The 17,028-nt window shown below is 42.7% G+C and overlaps 1 protein-coding gene across 1 annotated transcript; it reads left to right on the forward strand.

Annotated features, from left to right (window-relative positions):
* Positions 1 to 2,095: 2,095 nt before the first annotated feature.
* Positions 2,096 to 16,323, forward strand: pomt1 (protein-O-mannosyltransferase 1). The gene is made up of 20 exons (XM_083784331.1): positions 2,096 to 2,230; positions 3,403 to 3,553; positions 3,665 to 3,771; positions 3,933 to 3,983; positions 4,789 to 4,935; positions 5,826 to 5,934; positions 6,109 to 6,156; positions 6,264 to 6,357; positions 7,230 to 7,385; positions 7,530 to 7,660; positions 9,105 to 9,200; positions 11,347 to 11,439; positions 12,792 to 12,888; positions 13,229 to 13,321; positions 13,650 to 13,770; positions 14,018 to 14,115; positions 14,561 to 14,674; positions 14,917 to 15,043; positions 15,158 to 15,335; positions 15,728 to 16,323. The coding sequence occupies exons 2-20, from the start codon at positions 3,426 to 3,428 to the stop codon at positions 15,900 to 15,902; spliced, it is 2,163 nt and encodes a 720-aa protein (XP_083640457.1). The 5' UTR covers positions 2,096 to 2,230; positions 3,403 to 3,425; the 3' UTR covers positions 15,903 to 16,323.
* Positions 16,324 to 17,028: the final 705 nt, after the last annotated feature.

Below are 17,028 nucleotides of genomic sequence, written 5' to 3' on the forward strand. Positions count from 1 at the left end.
TAAATTACTAACTTTTTTTTTCTTTTTAGTTAGTAATTTTTAAAAGTTTTCTACTGTGTGTGTGTGTGTGTGTGTGTGTGTGTGTGTGTGTGTGTGTGTGTGTGTGTGTGTGCTACAGCTGCGCCCTCTGGTGGCGGGCGGGTGGTGTCACAGCGGGACAGACAGACACACACACACACAGACAGACAGACACGATCTGCAGGGTCTCATAGTTAGTGCTCATTGCGTTCGCAATCACTGTGTTCGCAATCAGTTTGCTTAGCAACACAGACAACCATGTTCTACATGCAGATTGCAGACGAAACATGTCAGATTTTAATTTTAGTGTGTTGTTATCAAACCTCCTCCTTGGTAGTCCATTGTTGTCGATAGCTACCATTCAGAGTCAGATTTCATTAAATGCAGTGACACCCTTCCTCTGATGAAGTCTGATGAATCAAAACGTCCCTGCATTTAATAAAATCCTCTTAACCGCTTTAATTCCCATACTAGTCCTACATACTTACACCTATAGCAACCACATTCTAGCCTACTCAGGTTCATCTTACGGTGGACATGTTTGCCTGAAAAGGAATCTTTGAAATGTTTCATAGTTTTAGAAATATAGTGCTTTCAAATTTGAGACATTTAACATGGGGCTCAATGGCAGCTCTATAGGCACGTCAAAAATCACTTTCACCTAGAAACTCCATTCACACTTTTTATTATTCAGCTTACTGTGAAGACACATGCTGGAACATTTTTATTTTGAAATGTTTTGTAGTTTCTGAGTTAACTTAAATGCCCAATGCATTCTCTATGGCAATAGCACAAACTTTGGCATGCTACTAGTCCTACATACTTACACCTAGCAACCCCATTTTAGCCTACTTAGGTTCATCTTACGGTGGACATGTTTGCCTGAAAAGTAATCTTTTAAATGATTCATAGTTTTAGAAATATAGTGCTTTCAAATTTACAATGGGGCTCAATGGCAGACATTGGCACGTCAAAAATCACTTTCACCTAGAAACTCCATTCACACTTTTTATTATTCAGCTTACTGTGGAGACACATGCTGGAACTTTTTACTTTGAAATGTTTTATAGTTTCTGAGTTATTTAACTTAAACGCCCAATGCATTCTCTATGGCAATAGCACAAACTTTGGCATGCTACTAGTCCTACATACTTACACCTAGCAACCCCATTCTAGCCTACTTAGGTTCATCTTACGGGGTGGACATGTTTTCCTGAAAAGGAATCTTTGAAATGTTTCATAGTTTTAGAAATATAGTGCTTTAATCCAATTTACAATGTGGCTCAATGGCAGATATTGGCACGTCAAAAATCACTTTAACCTAGAAACTCCATTCACAGTTTTTATTATTCAGCTTACTGTGAAGACACATGCTGGAACTTTTTACTTTGAAATGTTTTATAGTTTCTGAGTTATTTAACTGAAACGCCCAATGCATTCTCTATGGCAATAGCACAAACTTTGGCATGCTACTAGTCCTACATATACTTACACCTGCAGCGTCCATATTGTGGGGAAAACATTCACAGAAAATAGGAGATCTATACAAGCTCATAATGTGTCACGTTGCGATACATTGTGAGCTTGTAGATCGGCTATTTTCATTGAAGCTATTTAATGTATGAGCGAAAACAGAAAAGTAACTAGTATAGAGCAGTGGTTCCCAAAGTGGGGTCCGGGGACCCATAGGGGTCCTTTAGAGAGTTCCAGGGGGTCCCCAGCTAAATGATAATTAGAAAACAAATGGACCCTTATGCCTTATGGGTCTGTATCAACAGCTTCTACATAGAATCAAGGAAAAGGCGATAATGAGAAAATTTTTAATTTAGGCATTTAGCAATGTAAATCTCTCTTAATCCAGAGCGATTTACATTTAAGCAAGAACAACTGTTAAAAGACAAGAGCATCCATAGCTCTGTTCATGAAGAAAACAGGGCTACCTGTTTAGGCTGTTTCCGTGACAACAGGCTTTCCAGCCGAGTGCCGAGTACTAACTATAGAGCAGCGAATCAGCGATCGCGAATCAGCGATCCAGCTTGTACCAGTCAACCCAGAAAGCATCGATCCATGTCAGCAGGCTGCACTAAAAACCAAACCAGAGAAAACCGAGAAAAGTCACCACAGAGCCCAGACTGGACCTGAAGACTAAACTATAGTTTACGAAACACATCCGTCATAATGTCTCATTAGTCAAACAACAACCAGAGCAGAGGTAAGGACGCATTTATATACATAACATTGCTGTTTGCACAATATGTAGCAGTGTGTTAGCAGTGTTAGCAGAGGGGTATACTATAGAGTAGACAGTGTCAACATTATTTCTCTTTCCTCAACACAGTAGTTAAGGGTACAATACTTAATTAATGTGCTGTTGATATATTTTAATAACATTATAAAAAATAACCCTCCCACCAACCCCTACATGCACTGATTGATTGATTGATTGATTGATTGATTATGTTATTAACAGATTGCAGAATGGGCACAGTCCAAGGAAGGCACAGGTCAATACAAAAACTTCCAAGGATATAACCAGAAAAAGCACTATTAAATACTTGTTTACCTCAGGGTCCTCCATTTTCTTTGCATCAATCTATGCAAAATATAAAGTCATGGGAATGTTGTCGTTTTGTATTTTATTGCATTTTTGACCCTTTAGGTCAAAAATGCATTTACCTGAGGTCGACTCTGCAAATATCTTCTTCCTGAGAGTTTTCTGAAAATCCTGTTTCTATATCAGTGCTCAAACATTTTCATATCAAGGTATTGTAATAACATTTTCAATCAATCAGACCCCAAATATTATTATAGTATTATTATATTTTATGAGTTAAAACGTTCCCTCGAAAGAATATATATATATATACCGTATTCAAAGATTTGTTTTCACGATCAATAGCAGATCTACAAGCTCTACAAGCTACATGTGTCGCATCACCTCAGTGCTTGTGAGCTTGTGGATCGTCTTGTTTCAAATGGCCAAAAACCCAAAATGTAGGCTATATAATATCGGGTTGAAGTGGTTAATGTGTGTTTTGTAATAATAATAATCAAAATCTACAAAGTAACTAGTAAGTAAAGTTTTCAAATAATCTTAGTGGGGTAAAAGTACATTATTTGAATCCGAGATCATGAGATCATGATTTAGAATAGAGAGTAGAAGCACAAGTACTAAAAATACATCAACATTTTACTTACTGTACAGTACTGAGTAAATGTACTTAAGTTACTTTACACCCCTGTGATTAGGCTAAATACAATTTGAAAACTCGTGAAATGGAGCATTCTGCACATTCGGAGTACTTGATACTTTTGCTTAAGTAAGTAAAACATGTTTTTCCACCACTGCCTAATCATAATATGATGACATATTATGTACTGCAGGTCCTCCAGGCTGAAGGGGAGCCATGTTGTGTGTCGGCTGGCTGAAGCTCCCCCTGGTGGTGAGATTAGAGATCAACGTGGTTCTGCTGCTGGTCACCGTGCTGTCGTTCTGGACCAGGATGACCAACCTGGCCTTCCCCAGAGCAGTGGTGTACGCGCGCACGCACACACACACGCACACGCACACGCACACGCACACGCACACGCACACACACACAATTATCACATTTTACTTTTAATTGTCGCTTCATTGTGTGTGCAGGTTCGACGAGGTGTATTACGGTCAGTTTGTGTCTCTCTACATGAAGAGAGTGTTCTTCATCGACGAGAGCGGTCCCCCTCTCGGTCACATGATCCTAGCCTTCGGAGGTCAGTTTGCACACACACTCACAGTTGCACAAACGCACGCATGCATGCACACACACACACACGCACACACACACGCGCGCGCAAGCGTGCACACACGCACGCACACACAGGGGCAGTTGCCCTGACATAGTTCGTTATATATTATTGTGTGTGTGTTCCAGCATATCTTGGAGGTTTTGATGGGAACTTCATGTGGAACAGGATCGGAGCAGGTATGAAACACACATTTTGTTTTCTATTGAAATGTTATGTACATCCATATTGGTGCTGGTCTAGGCCCAAATAAGTTAAAGTTACCATGAAGATGCCCTTATCCCAACCCTACAGTTGGCTTCAGGAGACTAACATTTTAACAGTTTATGATGTTACTTACTAACACATTTATGTGTTATTAACGTATACCCATTTAGAACTCTGAGTAGGCCTGTCACAATTGTTACATAATCGCCTAATCGCAATTATTTGAGTTAATCGCAATTATTTTGAATAATCGTGATTATTGTTTCTATGTTGAAATTCATTTGATTTTTTTTTTATGTGGAAATAGCAGATCTACAAGCGATGAGCTTGTAGAACAGCTATAGAGGGTATGCGCGTGACATCATCATCAAACCAGGAATTATGCAGGAACGCCTACTGACTCTTGAGTGGCAAAAAACTACTTTCTGGCCTTGACAGTCCATACATCCACACAGAAAAGTCATATCTGATTGCATTAAACAATGTTAAACTCACTTTGCCTGTTGCTTTGCCACTCGATGTGCCATTCACTTTAAGCATGCGCATACCCTCTATTTTCACAACATTTCTTTGCGTATTTATGTTATTTGTCATTTCTGTGTAACTTCAAAGCCTAAAAGACAAACAGAAATGTAATTTTTGTATTCATATGTTCTGGGGTTCAACGACAAAAGCACAATGAAATCATTAATCGCAAATTATTTGCATTGTCACGTAAAATGTCATCATCATGACACTCTGAGTGTGTTTGCATTTGTTTGGTGGTCCTCCCTCCAGAGTACCCCAGCAGTGTGTGTGTGTGGAGCCTGCGGTTGGTGCCAGCAGTGTGTGGTTCTCTGTGTGTCCCCCTGGCCTACCTACTGCTGCTGGAGCTGGGCTGTTCGCACTATGCTGCCCTGGGTGCAGCGCTGCTGGTCCTACTGGGTACGTACAGTACCTAGCCCATTCTGACCTGAGATCAGATTCATACGAGGTTTCCACTGGACACACACTGGTCTGATGAACCCATTCTGACCTGAGATCAGATTCTAAAAATGTCAGTCGTTCTTCGATTTTTCAAAAATAGCAGACCTACAAGCTCGTATCGCGCCACTCGGTGGCGCGATATGAGCTTGTAGATCTGCTATTTTTCAATAGCTAAAGCATAACATGATGCCAACACCAAAATGGGTGCCCGGTCAGAATGGGCTAGTAGATAGAACGTAATGCACTGGACTGTACTCACCAGTGGTGGAAAAAGTACTTGAATATTTTACTTGAGTAAATACTGCAATGTAGAAATACCTCGTTACAAGTAAAAGCCCGGAACTAAATAAGCACGTGACGGTTTCATTTTTACATGGACCAGCAGTCATTATAATTGCTGTCCATTAAATTATAGCCTACTAAAACTGCGCCGACGGCGTCGCTTTTCTTGTCGATGACGTTAAAGCCACCTTTAGTAATGAGCAATGTGACAATGTGATTCATACAATATTTATTATGTTTGTTTATAAAAAAATCCTGCACCCCCAATGTGTCATCTATATACATTGTATGTATAATATATACAATATTTTAGGCCAATAAAAAACACTATATACCAAATTTCCCACTCCATGCCCCCGGCTGCCTGACTTCTGCAAAGTCTGATTTCCCCTGAAAATTCACACACCTAGCAGACGGGTACCACAATGTTATTGGCCGACCATCTGCCTATATAGTGCCTATGTTTATGAATATGTACTGTACATTTGAAATCAACATTGTTCACACCGTATTCACACACAAATGGATTACATATGTTTGAACGCAGCTTGTTTGTTGTTCACCAGAGAACTCGCTGATCGTCCAGTCACGTTTCATGTTGCTGGAGTCCGTTCTCATTTTCTTCCTGCTGTTGGCGTTCTTCTCCTACCTGCGCTTCCACAACTCTCCTAACAGGTAAAATACTGCATACAGTACAGTCAGTACTCCAGATCAAACCTACTTCATAACATCTGACACTGAGACAAGCTTGTACTTTATCTACCGTGATCCAATCGAAACACGAAACAGTTGATCATAACTATATTTTACAATTAGCGAGGAAGTTAACAGATCCTCTCCTCTCTTCAGGTTTGGCTATTTGATGTTGTCTGGATTATCCTGTGCTGGAGCAGTAGGGTGAGTTAGAGGGGGAGAGAGAGAACGTCCATGCGTACATACGTGTGTGTGTGTGTGTGTGTGTGTGTGTGTGTGTGTGTGTTAACCAGTATATTGTGTGTTTTCAGGGTAAAGTACATGGGTCTGTTCTCCTACCTACTGCTGCTGGGCGTGGCTGGCTATCACACCTGGCAGCTGATTGGAGACAGAGCTGTCAGTCATGTGAGTCTGCTCCGCCCCACCACTGTCTACTCTTAATTAATTGTTTCACTAGTGTTGGGCCGTGAACTGGAAGTAAACAGCGGCTGTGTAGCGCCAAAGCTCCACCTACTGTGTTGCGGTGAGTTCGGACGGCGTCAAAAAATGTAACGGGGCGAATGCAATGCAGTGTCGCCAGTGGAGCACCCTTCGTTGATTAAAAAGGGAACATTCCCTGCGCTGATGCGACGCTGACACGACCCGATGGCTGCAGTGGAGCTTCGGCGTAATGTGCCGCACTGCCGCTTGATCTTTTGGGTGCGTTCGGATAGTGTGCTGGACAGTGAGAGCACTTTGCAATACAAACTAATACGGGAGTGCACTCCTGGTACGCATAGCCCAATGCACCCTTTAATTTACCCGAAACATACATTTTGCAACCGTGATCATCAACACTTTAGTTATGGGCCCAAGCCTGTTTTGACCAATAACGCAATCTGGGAAGAGAATCCGAGATAAATGCATTAAAAAAAAATCTGTTTACATTGATGCGGATGGAGGCAGACCTTTTCACTTCCGGTTCATTTCCATTTTTATCAATCGCCTAGCAACTGAGAGCTTTTTCTAAAATTGAACACACTGAATGAATGAACTGTTCCACCAATCAGATCACAGTATTTCATCCTATACGTATAACATTAACACATTATTGAAATTGGAACACGTTTTAATGAAACCCATTCATTTTGGGCTGTGTGAGTCTCTGTAGTTAAAAAAAGGAAGTGAAGGAGAAAAAAGGAAGGTGTACAGATGAACTCTATATATAAACGTGTGTGTGTGTGTGTGTGTGTGTGTGTGTGTGTGTGTGCGCGTGTGCGTGTGTGCGTGTGTTGTAGGCCAGTGTGTCTGGTCAGTGTGTGTACAGGTGTGTATGTCTGTTGGTTGTACCTGTCGTGCTGTATGTTGTGTGTTTCTACGTGCACCTGTCAATTCTACACCGCAGTGGACCACATGACCAACTGATGAGCAGCGCGTTCCAGGCTAGTCTGGAGGTACACACACACACACACACACACACACACACACACACACACACACACACACTAGACAAAGATAATTATTGTGCAGATACAACTTCAGGAATGACAACTTCTTCTGCTACTGTATGTACAGTAACTTGTGTGTTTTGTGCGTAGGGTGGTTTGTCCAGAATAACTCAGGGCCAGCCATTAGAAGTGGTCTATGGAAGTCAGGTGACTTTAAGAAGCTCTGCCTCCCAGCCAATACCCTGCTGGCTACACTCCCACAAGGCCAACTACCCAATCAGGTACTACGACACGTAGATAGAGAGCGTGTATCTATTCTACGTCCGAGCATAGACATGGTAACGCCCCGCCTGCCTCTGATTGGCCTATACCGACACTGCCGGCCTTACCAGACTTTACTCCGAGGTGGATAGCTATATGCTGGATAGTCTGCCAAGAGGTTACTCCTAAATAATACAAGTACGATATAATACAAGAGAATGACAGCTTGGCATGCGCGACAGTAACTTTTATGTTTTGTAGAAGAGGCAAACATTGCGGAGGCATATATTGTTTATGCCGTTTATTTTGTGTACAGTGTAAACTTGATCTTTATCTTTTTTTAGTATAATAGTATTAGATTACTATAATTGGATTAATACACGGTAATGAACACTAACACTTTAATTTAGAACACACCCAAATCAAATCATACAAATACGTGTTCAATCAATCATTCAATCAAAGCAAACGGCATACAGTAGATGATATTAGTTTGCCTCTTCTACAAAAGTGTTACAAGTTACGCGTGCCAAGCTGTCATTCTCTTGTACTTGTACTCGGACGGAGGACAGTCTGGTGAGACCAGCGGTATTCTGTAGTGTCTGTAAGCCAATCGGAGGCAGGCGGGACGTTACCATGTCTATGCTCAGACGTAGAATAGATATACGCAGACAGAGACACACAGGGACTACAAATGTAACGCCCCCAAATGAGACGGCGGCCCCACTTCAGAACGGTGTACTGCATCAGTCAATGCAATCCCTATGAGAGGCATCATAAAATACCCTAACAGCAAATTAGGGTATTTTATCCAAAAATTATCCAAACAGCATCTTGCAAGACTAATTAAGTTGCCAAGTTAATTATACAAGTTGACAACTGTAAAACACTGTCGGAGCTCCGAGGTAGGTAGAACATATTAGTCTTAAACCTTTTTTATTTCAAGGAAGTCTCCGAGTTGTAGACCTGTAACTGGGTCCATTTGGAACTCCCTAAACTTTAGTGCTGCAGGAACTAAAGGAACCCTGATAGTTACTGCAGCCCACTTTGAGAATAACTTACCGTCATTTCCGGACTATAAGGCGCACCTGAATATAAGCCGCACCAGCCAAATTTAGGGAAAATCCCAAATATGTACGTATACAAGCCGCACCGGACTATAAGCCGCAGGTGGCCCCCTAGTGGCCGTTTCGTTACCTTAGATGGCTCTGCGTTAGCTGTAAAAATCCATAGATAAGCCGCACCGTTGTATAAGCCGCAGGGTTCAAATCATGGGTAAATAGGTGCGGCTTATAGTCCGGAAATTACGGTAACTAAGGTATGACTGACTGTGATTCACTGTGACTCTGCTCTTCAAAACTGTGTTCCATAAAGCGAAACTCTGTGCGTACGTGCGTGCGTGCGTGCGTGCGTGCGTGCGTGCGTGCGTGCGTGCGTGCATATTTATACTATTTGTGTGTGTAGGTATGATAATGGCAGAGGCAGTTCTCACCAGCAGCAGGTGACCTGTTATCCTTTCAAAGATGTCAACAACTGGTGGATCATCAAAGACCCTGGCAGGTGGGTTTCCATGGTAACGTGCAGTGTGTAACAGTACAGCCACGTCACCACCACCACGGCAACAGATTGCTGCGTGGTAACTACGCGGCTGGTGTTGAAACGGTTGAGCTAAAGCAGAGCTAATCCTACCTGTACCATGTAGTGCAGGGTCCCCCAATAAATTTTCCTCAAGGGCCATATTTTGACTAGCGTACCAGGCTGGGGGCCGAGTCTGCACGCGCGAGGTCGAGGTCTTGCCCTGAAAATTCATTTTCAGGGCAAGACCCCATTTGAAAAGGATGCCCAGTTTGACATGCATAGGCTACTGACCCCCATTTAATGCCATTTATATCTGGGACCCTTTTTTTGGAAATTCTTTCATGGGCCACAAGGGGGCGCTCTGTGGGCCGCAAATGGCCTATTGGGGAACCCTGATGTAGTGGTTACCAGTCGATTGTACATTCTGTCCAACCTGCTAGTTTAAACTTGAAACGCCACAAATGTAGTTTTAGTCATAGTCTTTTGAATACAATTCTGTTAAGTTTTAGTCATATTTTAGTCTTCTGAACAACGTGCCATTGTGATCTTGTAGATCTGATTTTTTTCAGCATTCAAACAAGCACTAAATTAATTGTCTTTTGGATAGCACGGTGGCACAGTTGCTAGTGCTGTCGCCTCACAGCTAGAAGGTCCTGGGTTCGATTCCCGCTCAGGGCGCTGTGAGTGCTGGCGGCGTGTTTCCTCCTCCACGTCATCAGTGCCCATACCCGAAGGTGGGGTTGGCGAAAGGGCCTTTCTGTGTGGAGTTTGCATGTTCTCCCCGTGTCCCCTAGGGTAGGTACCCTCACAAAAACATGCAGTAATCCTGGTCTCTAAACTGCCTCCCCCTGGCCAGCCGGGGTGCCTGATGGAGGGGAAAGGAACTGGTTGGAATAACGTGTTCCTTCCACGCGCTACGTCCAACCAGGGAAACTCCCCCCTGTCAGGTGTAAAGGAGCAACTTGGACACTCAAGCATGAAGGAAGCATGAGTTAAGTCCGTTGCTCTCCCCAGGTTGGCGGAGGGTGTGTAGAGCCCAGGATCACATTAGATGATTGACACAGGGGTGAAAAATGGGTTACAAAATCGTGGGATAAAAAATATATAGGAAAAAAAAAAAAAGTCTTTTAGTTCTACAGTCTAGTTTTTTGTTTTTGTTCAAACATGACAGCTTCAGTGATAAACATTCAGTTTACAATGCACCTTTTTTTCCCCCTTTTGAGCTGCCAAAAAGATAAACGGAAATCCCAGTTTTCAGAATTTCGTCTGAAATTGTAATAATAACATACAAAATAATCAAACAAACAATATATAAGTAGAATCTATAAGTAACTAATAAGTAGATTATTGACCATTGGAGATTATAATTGTAGTTCACATTAGTTCATATTTACTACCAAACTACACCGGTATAGGTAATTATGGTTGGAAAATAATCCATGTGGGGTTGCCAAACTTTTCCAAAGTCATGTTGCCTATTCTTAATGTTGTAATAAACTTTTACGAGTCTAGAGTCTAGAGCAGTGTAACTGGATACCGGTAGTTCCTTTTATCCAATGTGAAATTGTAGTCGGGAGAGAGGACTTCCAATATATAGTCATACACGCTTACAGATCTGCCGTTTCTGCCAAATGTTCACCCCTGAATAGGAACGCCAGGGTTCAGTTGGTTATTGAGAATGATTTTGGAAAGATACTCCCAGAAGTGTATTGTTCTATCAGACAATTCCCAAACACAAAGACATCATTTCATGATTGAAATCATGGAGGCTGCGAAGACTTACTTACTATCTTTCTGCAGAACAGATTTATTTTTCATTCATTTTACCACATATTGCAGTCTAATAACAGCTGGTGGTTGGACTATAAGATAATGCTGAAATATATTTGTAATTTTGTATTGTATGACTAATATTTATGTTCATAATTATTTTGAATACAAATTGTATTCAAATTGCAATAATCATGAATATGTGTATGATACAATACGTTTCCAGCAATTAATGTTTTTCTTCTTTGATGTCCTTTTAATATTAGTATTAGATTATTGACTTATTCTATTGCATTATTGTGGTTAGAAGCCTGTAATAATGAAACCTTCTCTCTGTCTGTCGTCCTCTCCCTCTCAGACAGGAAGTAGTTGTTAGCACTCCGCCCCGGCCAGTTCGTCATGGTGACATCGTCCAGGTCCTGCATGGCATGACCTCTCGCTTCCTTAACAGGTAACCATAGCAACAATCTATAGAAAAATCACACCTGTGTGAACTGAGTGGTGCAACTATACATTTATTTATAGTTACTGTGCTGTGCTACTGTATTGTAGTGTACTGTGCTCTCTACTGTACTAAATCTTCGAGAAATGACAGAGTTACCGTGTGCATGTGGGTGTCCCCGGGGGTTCCCTGGGCTCATACTGTAGTGTACTCTGTGCTGTACTCTACGGGCCACTTTAGGTGTTCCAGCTGTCCGTGCTCGGACACAGAGACAGACATACATACACAGGGACACACACAGCTTCGTAATGGAGCGGAGGCACTGCTCAAAAATACCAGCACTCACTCTATATCCAATAGGATTCTTGTTTTATTACCAGTTTTCCCCCAGCAGCAACTGGGGGAAAACTGATAATAAAACAAGAATCTTATTGGATATAAAGTGAGTGCTGCAGTGATATTGTCTGGCTATGCCAGGCTAGTTATAGTTCAGACTAATATCCATGCAGTAATATTGTCTGGCTACACCAGGCTAGATCGGAACAATCCAGTGGTGTGCTGGTGGATTCTTTCAACTAGCAGAGCTATGTTTTAATGACGTCATGTCACCCACATGCACACACATGCTCAGTTCAGTGCTGGTTGAAATACTGAATTCAACATACATGATGGAAAACCAGTTTTTGAGCGGTGCCTAGCCGCTACAACTACCAGCTATGTGTGTGTCTATCTGACTTTTACTTCTGGTCTGGTGACATGTTTATTTTATTTTATTCTTCTTTTGCAAGAAAACCTTGAACTTTGAACATTCAATGGACTTTCTGTGGCCTCAAAAAGAGCTCTGATTTGCCTGTGGACGGTGATGTCACCGTTGACTAATCCCACCCTCTCTCCTCCCCGCCCTTCCCCTCCCCTATGCTTCAGCCCCTTCGGGGGGCGGAGCAGGGGCGATGATTGACAGGCAACAGTGACATCTGCTGGCAAATTGTTGTTTTTTCCATTGCAGCTCAAATTAGCCCTTCACTGAATCCCACCCGAAAAAGTGATTGTCCAATGCCAATCCAAATTCAGGCTTTCTTCGCTGCTAACGTGCCTATTGGACAAGGATGGGCTGGGTAGGCACGAAGGGCGAATTGCTTCAGAACACAGAGAAACCACAGAAATCCATTGAATGTTCAAAGTTCAGGTTGTTGGTGTAATTGAGGTCATGAAACGAAAAATAGAAATCAATGAAAATGAATGTCATCAAGTAAAAAGTGTGTGTGTGTGTGTGTGTGTGTGTGTGTGTGTGTGTGTGTGTGTGTGTGTGTGTGTGTGTGTGCGTGTGCGTGTGCGTGTGCGTGCGTGCGTGCGCGTCCCAGTCATGACGTTGCAGCCCCCATGAGCCCTCACGCCCAGGAGGTGTCGGGCTACATCGACTTCAACGTCTCCATGGCAGCACAGAACCTGTGGAGAGTGGTGAGTTTGACCTCTGACCTCGGATACCCTTCTACTGCTCTCCTCCTCCAACAATGAAAAAACAAAAACCCAAAGCACTCTCTTCTGGTGTAAGAAGTAACAACGCCTTTATTGACGTGGCTAGTTCATCATTTTTGGAATTTTCTAAAAACTTTGATGACCAAGTGCGGCCGCATACTCCTTCTGCTCCTCTCCTCTGATTTATTCTCCTCTCTTCCTCCTACTCTTTTCCTCGTCTTCATTCTACTCATTTACTCCTTCTGTGTGTGTGTGTGTGTGTGTGTGTGTGTGTGTGTGTGCGTGTGTGCGTGCGTGTGTGTGTGCGTGCGCGATGTGTCAGGACATCACAAACAGAGAGGCGGAGGCAGACTCGTGGAAAACGATCCTGTCTGAAGTGCAATTGGTTCACGTCAACACCACTGCTGTTCTCAAGGTAACATCCTCCTTTACATACTGTTGCTACATTCCACTGTAATACCTGCCACAATACACTATAGAGAAGTGGTTCTCAACATTTTCATTTCAAGGACCCCCAGCTTGACATGCATTAGGCTACGGACCCCCATTTAATGGCATTTCTATCTCTGGGACCCCAATGTTTATTGTAAAATCAATGTTAATTTAACTCTGAGCCCCCAAGCTGCCTCACGCTACACTATGGGCCTCATGGCTCGGCAAGGCTTACTCACAGTGACGTCAGGACTTTAATAGTATAATACTACTTCTATTCCTTATGTGTGCGTGCGTGCGTGTGTGTGTAGTTGAGTGGTGTTTCTCTACCAGACTGGGGGTTTCGTCAGTTAGAGGTCGTAGCTGATAAACTTTATAAAGGACATCAGAGCAGCTTGATGTGGACCGTAGAGGAGCACCGATATGGAACCAGTGAGTGACCTTTAACCTTTCACTGTGTATGTGTGTGTGTGGGTGTGGGTGTCCGTGTGGGTGTGTCCGTGTGCGCATGACAGTATATCAAGTATATATATCAAATGTTTGTGCTAGGGCACACACATTTGTGAGAGTGTGCATGTCAAACTCTGCTTACAAACATGATACTGTATATTGACTGTCCTGTAATACAGTCGTGCTTCACCGGTAAGTGGTGTGTTTGTGTGTGTGTGTGCGCATGTAGGTCAGGAACAGAAGGAGAGAGAGTTGGAGCTTCACTCTCCCACTCACATTGATATCAACAGAAACATCTCCTTCATCAGCAAGTTCATAGAAGTACAGGTCAGTACTACCTGTGAAAGTGCCGTCCCTGGTTTCACTACCAAGGTTCAAGAGTGATCTTAAATCATGGCTCCACCTAAACTCAATTGGACTTTAAATACATTAGTTCTTAGGACCCCTGTTCCCTCTCATATTCTTTTTAATACATTTATTTATTAGTCCTGTCTGCACTGTTGTTATGTCTTTCGTTTTTTCCTGTGTTGTGTGATTTTATGGAATGGACCAGTGGAAACACGTTTTCGGCTTTTATTGTGTTCATCCACTTTGGCGTTTATTTTAATGGCAACTAATTACAACCACTATTACTATTGCTACATGTCTTTATTAACGTTTTAGAAGTACAGCTTATTGTTTGTTTTTTCTCTGGATAGTGTTGATACAGTGTTACCGTTACAATGTTGACTGTAAACAAATTCATATTTTACTGTTGTGGTTGCCATGGCAGCGAAAGATGCTGATGGTGAAACAGGAAGAATCGGAGCATAAATATAGCTCCTCCCCTTTGGAATGGGTCACCATGGAAACCAACATAGCGTACTGGCTCCATCCATCCACCAATGTAAGAGACACGTGCATGCACGCATGCACGGCACACATACATTATAACACATACATTTCCATCCACCAGCTGTTTAAAAACCAGGAAGAGACGCCTGCTCTAGGCGCTTTCTTGCCGCCTCTTGACGCGTATTATGTACCTGTGCCCTTTCACCTCAAATGATGCTCATTTCCATGGTGACAACAGCCATTCAAAATCATCTGTGGTTGTGCCATGTTGCTGTGATTGGCTGTCGTCCTCAGGCTCAGATCCACCTGATTGGTAACCCGGTGTCATGGGGCTTGGCAAACATCAGTCTCTTAGCCTATCAGCTGCTTGCTCTTACATATCTGCTCAGGAGGAGGAGGGGCATCAAAGATATACCTGAAGGTACGATAGCACACACACACACACACACACACACACACACACACACACACACACACAGTGCTAATGGACATGGTATTGAGATTTTGTCATGTAATTTTTGTTGTGTGTGTGCAGCTGCGTGGACTGAGTTCCAGCTCATAGGGGTTGTGTGTGTCGGAGGTTGGCTGGTGAACGTGGCTCCGTTCTTCCTGATGGAGAAGACGTTGTTTCTTTACCACTACCTTCCTGCTCTCATCTTCAAACTGCTGCTGCCTCCTGCTGTGATGCAGCACGTCTACACCCACCTTCTGAGGTACAAGCTTCTACCCAGAAAGGCATTACACCCATTCTATAAATGCCTTCTAAATCAGTAGTTCGCAAACGTTTTTTCCGTGTCAAGGACCCCCAAATTGATATACTGTATATAGCTATAGACTAATCCATGGAGCAGTGCCCTGTAGTCCACTAAGGCCAGGTGTAGCTAATCAGTGCTGCGGTGTAAAAAGCTGCACTTAATGGTACACCGCAGTAATGGTTGCGCCCATGGCACCCCTCTGTGCCCACAGACACCGGGACACCCCATCTGAAAATGTTTGTGCCGATTCATTTTTTTAGACCATAAAAATGACAGCGAATCACTACTTCTGTCACAGTAACAACATTTCAACTCTCTCTCTCTCTCTCCCTCCCACTCTCCCTCCACAGCAGGGGGATCCAGCAGGGTGCGCTGGGTGTGTCCGTGTTGGCATGTATGTGTTCCGTCTATCTGGCCTACTCAACCTTCTGCCCTTTGACCTATGGGGCACCTGAGCTCTCGGCCAATCAGCTCCAGGCGTTGAAGTGGAGAAACAGCTGGGACATTCTGTACCGCAGACGATAGACAGACAGACAGACAGACAGACAGGTGGACCGCCGTGTGGTCTGTCTCACTTAAGGAACTCTGCAGACATGGGGTGCGTTAGGTTTACACTACAGTGTTCCTCACAGACTTTGGGTGCATGGTGGTGTTGTGGATATTTTGCTTTTGAGGAAAAGAAAAAAACACCTAGTTTCTAGAGCTCCACCAGACTTACTTTTATTAAAGGCAAGGAATTGCAATGTTTCGACACTAGAGGAATTGCACACTAGGTCTTCATCAGGCAAATATATCCTTAGATTTGCCTGTATGAAGACCTATAGTGTCGAAACATTGCAATCCCTTGACTGTAATAAAAGTAAGTCTGATGGAGCTCTAGAAACTAGTGTGAGGATGTTTTTTCCTTTTCCTTGATGTTTGCCTTGATGCCTGACACATCCAGCACCTGGCCTAAATATAGGCATTGAGATGTGCACACAATCCTCTCTGTGATATTTTACTTTTGAAACATGTTTGGGGTCATTTTATATTATTATTGTTTATTTTATAATATTTTTTGACGTATTAGGACAACATCAGTCATCAGAACCGAGGATGGGTGTTTTCGATGAATCTATCATGCTTAAAATGGACTTTGAAGTTGCAATGTGGTTGTAACATGAAATTAATATTAAATGTCTAAATACTGAATCAAGCAACTTGTGTGAAGTGAAGGGCGCCCACTGTGGCTGCCACATGTCATCACTGGCATGCAAACATTTAAAAGTCCACTGATTTGGCTGTGGTCTTGATTTTGTTGTTGTTTTTTTGGGTGGGGGGGGGGGGGTGTTTGTTAAACCTCTCAAAAACTGCCCAGGGTGCTCACAACAGCCCGAGCAAGTAGGTAAATGACCCCAAACATGTTTGAAAGTGAAATATCCCTTTAATATTCGTTTAACACTGTGAACAGGCAAATACAAATACACGCGTGACAGTGTGGTTATCGATTGGCCGTTTGAACTGGGGAGTTTAATGGAAAACCTCAATGTTTTATCAGGTTATCAATAAAAGCATTTTAATTTATTTTAAAATGTTTTCTTTGAATGTATGTTAAACTGTCTCAATGTGATATGGATGTTTCTTTGTCATTTTGTTAAAAGAGTACATGCCA

The sequence above is a fragment of the Protomyctophum parallelum genome (assembly GCF_964188405.1).
Source record: "Protomyctophum parallelum genome assembly, chromosome: 15".
Lineage (NCBI taxonomy): Eukaryota > Metazoa > Chordata > Actinopteri > Myctophiformes > Myctophidae > Protomyctophum > Protomyctophum parallelum.

What these genes read in the sequence shown, in the direction of transcription:
- pomt1 (XM_083784331.1), top strand. Translation starts at nt 3,426, where the DNA reads ATGTTGTGTGTCGGCTGGCTGAAGCTCCCCCTGGTGGTGAGATTAGAG. An exon ending in GAGACAGAGCTGTCAGTCAT is followed by an intron (nt 6,358 to 7,229) that starts GTGAGTCTGCTC and finishes CGTGTGTTGTAG; the next exon opens with GCCAGTGTGTCTGGTCAGTG. An exon ending in GCAAGTTCATAGAAGTACAG is followed by an intron (nt 14,116 to 14,560) that starts GTCAGTACTACC and finishes TTGCCATGGCAG; the next exon opens with CGAAAGATGCTGATGGTGAA.